Raw genomic sequence first — 9254 nt, forward strand, 5'->3', positions numbered from 1 at the left:
AGAATTTCTAAAAGTAGAATGGGAGGCAGATCTTTTAGTTATCAGACTCCTCTCCTGTGGAACCAACTACCAGTTTTAGTCCGTGAGGCAGACACCCTGTCTACGTTTAAGGGTAGGCTTAAAACTTTTCCTTTTGATAAAGCTTATAGTTAGAGAGGCTGAGGTTATTTTGAGCTATCTGTATATTTATGCTGCTATAGACTTAGACTTCTGGAGGACATAGGGACCCTTTTTTCATCATTTTGCTTCATTCAATTCCCTTCTCCCACTCTGCGGAATCTGTTAGTTCAATCTCTAATGTTTTGCTCTCTCTGTTTTTTCTCAAAGTAGCCTCGCCTCATCTGTTCCTGTTTGGCTGTGACACCATCCTGGTGAGAAATATCAGCTGTGCTGCTGCCATAAACACCTGTGTTTATAGATGTTGGAGATCGACCTGTTTTTCAGTGTAGTCCTGTTTCTCTGACTGTGACTGGCTGGATGTGCTCTCTTCATGGCTGGCTCAGAGCTCGTCTGCTTGGCTGTGTGCCTTTTGTATCTCTGCTTCTTTCTGTATGTCTGTTTCTGTCTCCTTAAAACCCGATTCGGCCTCTGCAGATGGCCGCTCACATTGAGCCTGGTTCTGCTGGAGGTTTCTTCCTGTTAAATAGGAGTTTTTCCTCTCCACTGTCGCTACAAGCATGCTTAGTTTGAGGAATTGCCTTCGAGTTAGTGAGTCGATGCAATCAACTGGTTTTCCTTAGATACAAAACTCTGAATCAATTTGACTGTATGATCTGGTGAACTACAGTATAAAGTGCCTTGAGATAACATGTGTTGGGAATTGGTGCTATATAAATAAACTGAATTGAATTTAATTGAATTATGTAACATTGGTGCAGGAGCTTGTGTGCATTTGTTTTAATATCCTTCTGAGTGATGATACAGTTACAGGTCAGGTATAATACAGAATCTGTTAGTTAAGTCTCTAATTTTGGCACTTTATCATTTTTGTAACACACAATTAAAGCGTAACATTTACAGAATAGAAGCTGACATAAAGCTGCATGAAGAGTGCCATAGAAAAAAAAATATTTATACCCTTGAAATTTGTTTCAGTTTGCTATATACATTAAGTAAAAATATGAACAGTTTAGCTTTCCTTTGTATTTAAAGGTTCCATTAGTGTTTTTTAAGCCTTTTAAGTCAACTAATAAGTATGTATTTATCTGATGAAATAATGCCTTTGGCACTATCGAGTTTTAATCTGATGTGATGAATTAGTTGTTTTCTGTTACTTTTGTCCATGATATCTTTGTTAATGTGAAAAAAAATTGAAAAAGGTTTTCCAGGAGACACTAATAATAATTGGTTTGTCACAAGCCATTAAAAAATGGAAATCTATGTGAAAAACCATAGAAAAAAAATCAGTATCAGACCATGTTCATCACTGTTTTGCGTCACAGAATAACAATGTAATTCAGTCTAAAATATTTGAGAACAAAATTCATTTTGTTTAAGAAGCTGCTCAAAGGCTAAACACCAGATTAGGACAACTTCTAAGTATTAAGTTCCACAGGCTAATGCTGTACTTTGCCACACAAGCACATGTACACATGCACTGTACACATTCCTCATCAGTCACATTAACCATTCACATCCGCTAGTGGTTCCCGCTTTGCCCCCTGGAAAAAATCTAACACCCCCCAAAAATAACCCATGGAGTTAAACAAGTCGGCAGGGCTCTCTTCCAAAACGGTCCTTTTAATAGAGACAAAAGGCAATTACGCCTGGATCCCTGAGAGTCAATTTAAGATGATAAAGGTGGTTTGTTTCCCTTTGTGATCTAATCCTAAAATTAATGGAGCGAAATGCCACAGACAGGATTATGCCACACTCTATTTCTGGGTCAGACAACGTACCAAATCAGCATTGTGTTTTGTTTGTGCTGCCTTAAGAGGTTTGGATTTATATGCAGTCAAAAAAACAAAAACATAAGGGATTTGAGATGCATGAAAACAAATCAACTCAACAGTGGGTTTCCCTCACACCCTGGGATTGCAGACCCACTGGGACAGTGTCAGATTTCCACAATCCTTGTGAGAGGTGTGCAGAAACAGCTGACCCTGTGTCGTGTTACGCATTAGAAAAGACCTATCTGTTCTTATGTGTTCATTGGTGTGTGTGTATGAAGAGCATGTTTCAAATCCAAACAATGGCACCTTACCCGATGAACCAAGAAAGAAGCGTTCCAGGGGAGAGCCGTATCCAGATGGTGTGTCCCTCAGATCGCTGACCACGTATGGCTGCATTGTGATGTTCTGATCATTAATTGGCCAGGTCTGACCCTGGACACTTGCACCGCCGTACCAGGAGACATTGGCCATGGAGAAGCAGTCCTTAAAGAATGCAAAATGTACACAAACACAATCAAGCACAGACTGAATGCAACAGAAGTACTCTAGATTAATAGATAAAGGTGCTAAATGGGAAGTTCAACAATACAAATAATCAGTGAATGTTAGGCGACTCATTGCCATTGGCAGCATTTCATTAGCGACACTGAAAAAGTTATCAGTTCTTCCATAAATCAGAGTTTTATGAAGAGCTTCGTGGTCTGTGGCAAAGTTAGAATCATATCCAGTTCATAATCTAATAACATTTTCTTTTTTTTCCCTTTTTTGTATGTGCTTGATATCTGTTGGTGAAAACTGAAATTCTTTTCTATGTTTTTACCAGATAAACAGGAAATGTCACAGTTTTTAGTGTTTTCTATTAGATTGGTTTGCACAGAGATTTATAAAAATAAAAAAAAGACTTTGTAAACAGAAATGAAAAAATTGTCTACTTTTCACCTGATCGATGATAAGTGCAAAGGCACTTAAATACTGAAGCAATCAGACTTTGGTGGGATTAGATCCCAATACTCATACAAGTAAAAAAAAATAATGAAAAAAGACATAAAAAAATAGCGAGCATTAAAAAGGATTCCATGGTCTTATTGTCAACATATGTAAATTAAGGCGTCTTTATTACTAAAGATTTTATGCTGAAACAAATGTAGGCCGTTGCAGTGTGAGACTTTATTTAAATTAGACCACAAAAATGGATAGAAATAAATCTATGTTACATCCCGTCTAGTCTTACTTAGTGTCAGCTTCATGTTTTACCACTCAAATGAACTAAAACCTCACTGTAAAACTGACTGACACAAAGAGTCACGTTATACTTGTTCATCGGACATCTAAGAAGCGATTGAATAAATAGGGTTTTCCAAAAGAAAGACTTTTCACTAAATGCACAAACATGTCAGTGAAGCTGGGATCCATGCCCAACCAATCAACTAAGAGGGCAGGATTTCGAGAAAATGAGGACAACAAAGGCGACATGGACACAGACAGATTTGTCAGGAACAGTCACACAACATGAGGGAGAGTTACATGATGAGGAATGTTCCACTGGAGATGGATTAACCTCACTAAATATCACAATAAATAAGTGCTTCTGAAATTTCAGACCAACAGTTTGAATGGACAAGTTACTGTACAGTGAACATGAATGAAAAACAGTACAAAAACAATAATAAAAAAAAATATCTGTCATTGATGTATACTAAAGATCAGCTTTCTGGCAAGTTTGATCAGAGCACCAGCTAATGTTAAACTGGTTAAAATTAAAGGTGTAATCCCATACTACTTTTAGTCAGCTCTTCTTATTGTAAATATTAGTTTGCTGAAAGGTAATATCTACTATCACAAAAAAAAGCTTCCATACACATATAACTCTGGTGACACCACATAAAGCATCAGAATATTGATCAGAGTTCTCTTTGTTATCTTATTGTTTGATTTTTCCATTTCATCTATATTTGCTTTTTCCCCTCGTAAATATCTAATTTGATATCACCACAGAAAAATATAAGTGTTTATTACCAAAAGAGTATATGGTTTGATCAAACGTGTTGCATGAAGATGTTGCATTAAGTCAAACCAAGGTTTCTGGTGGCCTTGCTATGATTTGCAACCCTTTGACTCATTTTTAACTGAAAACTTTGCAGCTAAGATGAGTCTTAAAGCTCTAACAATTCCTTTGAAAATCATGCTATTTCTGTCGCATGTTATATGCTGAAAAGAATGCAACCGTTTTTGGTATTTACTTAATCATATTTAGGTACTTTAATGCAATTGTTTTATGTCCTACCCTGCTAACATGAAAAAAAAATGTTAAAGTAACTAAATATGATTAAGTAAATGCCAAAAATGGTTGCATTCTTTTTTTTGTGTGTAAATGCAACTCATGGGTTTGATTGTTGTGTTTCTTGCGATCAGCCCACACAAACACAAAGCCAAATTAGCAGGGTGGTTTCTCCTGGAAGTATCCTTCCTGCATTACCCATTTGTTGTTGGTGTTTTTCTCCTGCCGTAACATAAACTAATGCATGATAACTTTTGCTTTTTCAGTTCAAGTCTTTTAAATAGCTTCGTTCTTTTTTTTAAATATACATTTGCATTATCTTTATAATTATTCCCAAAACTTGAGGAAAGATGCATTTTGCCACAAAGGATTGTGTGACCATGCCAGGTAAATGATCATAATAATTAAACTGAAGATATATAATTAATCAAAAACCCAGATTTTGAAAAGATTAACCCTTTATAGTGCAAGTTACCGTTTTTGATCACCTGCATAAGCCTTACAAATAGAGTCCCCACGTCCCTCAGTGAGGTCTAGAAGCACTAGATCTATATCCAGCCATCCAGCAAAGATGCTGCTACATGGCTGTACATCTTATTTTGGCATTCGAACAATTAGATAAACCCTTGAATGATATATTACCTACTGTAAATTAAGTTTGGAAAAAAGGTAAAACGTTAAAAAAGTAAAGTTAAAAAAATAATAAGCCTAGTTAACTATTATATTTAGGTTTATAATCAAAACAAAAAAAATAAGCACCAGTATCAGCATTAATGTCTCTAAGGTTATGTTAGACCAAAAAGAAAAAAGTGTTTCTATCACTCTCAGAGTGTTTTTCATTAATTTCTTGTAGAAACACTTTTGTTATTTTTCTTAATGTATTCGGGCAAGTTGGCGTTTCTTGTTATTACATTGACATTCATTTTTACCATCAAAATATACAAATATTTTTTATTTAGGTAATAAGGTCTTATACTGAATTCCAATAACACTATTGGCTTGATATTTTGATTTCCAAAGTATTTCACTGAGTACCCTATAAAGGGTTATAGTTAATATTTCATATCCAATATATATAAATTATCTACATAGATATAAACTCGGAATATGATATGGTATGGTCTCCCAAATTTATTTCGGGACAATGGTTTGGGTTTGCACAGCAAATAATCAGTTCATTGAATGTAATTTCAATGCGTACAATAATAAAGTTTGTTGCTTTTCATTCACCTATGCTGTGCGCAATGAGGTTTCTAGCGCGGACTGTCTGACCGGTGCGCGCGCCTACCTTCAGCTCCACATGACAGTGCACCGGCGTCCAGGCCATGCTGTAACACTCAGTCTCTGCATCCTCGTTAACCTCCAGCGAGATCTTCACCTCGGCCACCGAGTCCCATGTGTAGCAGAACTCGGTTTTGTTCAACCAGCACAGGTTCCTCACGAATGGGACCTCGATGTCGGGATTCCCTACGTTTCCCACGTCTATCTCCACGTAGGTCCTGTCCTCGGTCAGAGTCTGTATGACCAGAGAGTGGGTTCTCCTCTCCCAGATGAGTCCACTGAAAGTCCCCCTGAGGATCCAGTTCTTGTTGGGCTGGTCCACCACTTGCCAGTAAATGATCCCGATGGTCATTACGAAGAAGACAGCTACCCCCAGACAAGCAATAGCCCCTTTCCAGGTCTCGTTCATCTCTTTGAGTCCCGTGTCCCATGTTACCTCCGGGATGGGGCTTGGGTTCCTATTTCGAGCGTGGGGCATGTTGTTTGTTATTCAGCTCAACAACAAATCAAAGTTGAAAAAAAGAAAAAAGCATCCGTGCGTCAATAACTCAGCTGCATCATCATCATCATGTCATTTTTGTCTTTTTAAACCAGTCTACTCCCCATCTGCACGCCGCTCACTCTCCTTGTTAGTTTTACGCGTAATTGTGCCAGCAACTGTGACCTGTCACGTGAAAAAAAGCTGTGAGACAAATAAATCCCAGCAAGCAAACTAAAAAGCATTCATCAACAAATGACTTACCACATTCTGTCGCTACTTTATAAGGCTTGTGTTTGAATATTGCACCGGCTGCGTTGAGCTCGCAGGCAGCCCCGAGCCGCGGTTGGCAGCAATGTCTACGAATAGCTCCGCAGACTCTGCCTTGCTTGTGTTGTGCACTTTCTGACGTAACGCCGGGTCCTTTGGCGGAACGGCGCAGAGAGGGGAAATGGGGGGGTGAAAAGGGGGGTTGGCAGGGCACTGGAGTTACCCACTGAGGGTGAGGAAGGCGCGCACAAACCTGGGAAGAAGGGATTCTTTTCTCTTCTCTGTGCGCTCCCCGTGCGTAAAACAGGGAAAAGTTATCAAACAGAGAATGAGGGACCTCGTTAGTACGTGGCAATGGTACATGCACATTCATCTTTACCTCTGGAATACTTTAATGGAGAACATTAATGGTTAAACTACATCACAGTAGCTTAAGGATGAGAATAATATCAAAAAGTAAAACACCATCTCATTTGATGTAGGGTTATTCCAATAATTTTTCGTTTTGATAAATATAAAAGGCATTTTATTATTTAAAAATATATCATGGTCAAATCTCTCTCAAGGCCAAATCTGGGGTCTAATGTTGAGGGGGCCAAGCCACCACTTTAGAAGCTAGAAATGTAGAAGTGTAGTCCAACATTTGGCAGAAAGGGGTAAGCAGGGAACAGGGCTGACCACACTTGTTAGAAGATTATGAAACAATTCCCTTTCAACAGTGTGGAGGAGATTCACAATATATGAAACACGTGGAATCAGTACAGTATTTCACAAAACACTATGTTACCATCTCTATTTGTCTTTGTAGAAGAAGGGGGGTTGAAGTGGACTGGTCCCTTACATCCCTATATGGCCAAGAAAGGCAGTCATTGCTAAGTCTCAGTTGACTTCAATCTGACAGCCTGTGTGGCAGGCTTAAGACAGACCTGAGGTGAAAAACAAAGCAATTCTCTGAGGGATGCAATGTTTAATACACATCAATCTTTTGTCATCTACACCCACTAGAGATGTCATGATAAAGTATGACAAGATGGAAAAAAATGTTGAAAGAAGAAATCCCTCAATATCAGTCATGCAAAGAAAAAAGAAACAAATACTAATGACCTATTTGAGGTCAGTACTGGTCATAGCCATTTTGGGGCCTCAGACACACCTCTGTAAAGGGCCCCTACTTTAAGTCTGTGTTCATATATAAGAAGGGCCTAAAATAGATTATGCAGGGCCACCACAGTTTTCTCACCACAATGCTTCTAAGCAGACTGCAGCACAATACAGGTGTTTTCCTACGTCAGTAAGATGCAACTGCTCATTTAAAATCTTTTGGGAAAAATTGTTTACTTATATAATAAAAGGGGCTAAAGCAAGTCTTACATCAATAGTCAACATTACTGTGTATTAACAAATAATCACAGCATAGAAACACTGAATATAGTGAAAAGATGCATGTCATGCTTAAGTTAGCAGATTTACATCACATTATCTCATAAATGTTTTACTGTCGCACAACATATTCCTAAAGGAAACAGTTGCTAGACCATGGTGGAAAACACTGTGTTTAAGAGAGGTGATACTTGGAAACAAATGCAAATATTGGTGCATTGCACATAAGAACTGAACTGGATGAAGAATAACAGGCAGCAAAACATACAGGCAAGAGAAATAGTGGTAAAAGCTGTAAAATGACAACAATGAAAAGCTTTTTCAGCTGTAACACTTGTAAGTTGTTCCTTTTTGTTTCCTTTATTCAAATTGTAATTTGCATAATTAAGAAATTTAAAAAGAGATTGAGGTGAATAAGGTAACTGTAATCATAATATTCTTGCAGATGAACAAAGAAAAATAACAGTTATACAATGTGATGAATGTAAGCAGGCAAATTTAAATGTAAGGTTTACAGTTGTTTTTCTTCTGCACTGTTTTATAGGACAAAAAAAAATCAAAAAACAAATAACCAAACAAACAAAGGTAAAACCCCAGATGGAACTAAAGGAAACACAAACTTTCTGTCATCAGAACCTTACAACACCGGGCTGAGCACGACCTTACAAAAACAGAAGGGAAACAGAAACACATCAAAGATGCTCTCCAAACCTGTGGATACCCAAACTGGGGGTTTGGCAAATTAGCAAGGAAATCCAAGAGACACGCAGAACATAACGCTGAGAAAATTTTAAATGCAAAAAACATCGTCATCCCATACGTTGCTGCAGTCTCTGAAAAATTTAAGAGGATCTTCTCCAAAAAAACAAAATCCCAGTACATTTCAAACCAAACAAGACCCTTAAACAGAGACTAGTGCGTCCTAAAGACAAAACACCCAGACTAAATATGAGCGGCGTGGTGTATGCAGTTCAGTGCAGTGAGGAATACTCTGGTCTTTATATTGGAGAAACCAAACAAGCTCTCCACAGACGCATGGCTTAACACAGATGGGCTACCTCCTCCGGACAAGACGCTGCGGCCCATCTACACCTTATGGACAAAGAACATTCTTTTGAGGACCAAAATGTTCACATTGTGGACAAAGAATACATGTGGCTTGAAAGGGGTGTAAAGGAAGCCGGTGCAGGTGGTGCAGTGCTTAGCGTGCACAACCCATATACGGGGGCCTAGTCCTCGACGCGGCCGACACGGGTTCGAATCCAACCTGTGGTCCTTTGCCGCATGTCTCTCCCCTTCTCTCCTACCCCCTTTCTTGTCAGCCTGCTGTTGAAAAAATGAGGCACTTGTGCCGCAAAAACTCGAAAGAAAAAACAACCTTAAACAGAGGGAGTGAGGTTTTGAACTTTCACAAACTTACAATGCAGCAACAGAGTTGATTTCCTCCCTCTATCAAAGGACCACAGATCAGATTTGAAGCCGGGTCGGCCACGTCGAGGACTAAGGCCTCCGTGCCCGTCATTCTAGTTTTTTCTGGTTGTATTTGAGTTCCTATGTATTTCTTGCTTAAGTTTTGTTCCTTCCTCATCTCAGTCCCCTTTCCCCTAGCTCCCTTCTAGATCCTTCTGTCCACCCCTGCTCCCAATTAATTCATTACTCCACTCTTTGAACTGTT

At 38.7% G+C, this 9254-nt stretch overlaps 1 protein-coding gene across 1 annotated transcript in view; it reads right to left on the bottom strand.

The window, feature by feature from the left end:
- Positions 1–6308, bottom strand: part of LOC107104255 (SITS-binding protein-like) — a 34897-nt gene extending 28589 nt beyond the window's left edge. Inside the window, exons 1-3 of the mRNA XM_015404217.1 lie at positions 6194–6308; positions 5459–6115; positions 2204–2375 (exon numbers count right to left, since the gene is read on the bottom strand). Of these exons, the coding sequence (XP_015259703.1) occupies positions 2204–2375; positions 5459–5929 (643 nt within the window). The 5' untranslated portion in view covers positions 5930–6115; positions 6194–6308. The remainder of the gene's footprint in view (positions 1–2203; positions 2376–5458; positions 6116–6193) is intronic.
- Positions 6309–9254: the final 2946 nt, after the last annotated feature.

The sequence above is a fragment of the Cyprinodon variegatus genome, unplaced genomic scaffold (assembly GCF_000732505.1).
Source record: "Cyprinodon variegatus isolate N-32 unplaced genomic scaffold, C_variegatus-1.0 Scaffold1668, whole genome shotgun sequence".
Lineage (NCBI taxonomy): Eukaryota > Metazoa > Chordata > Actinopteri > Cyprinodontiformes > Cyprinodontidae > Cyprinodon > Cyprinodon variegatus.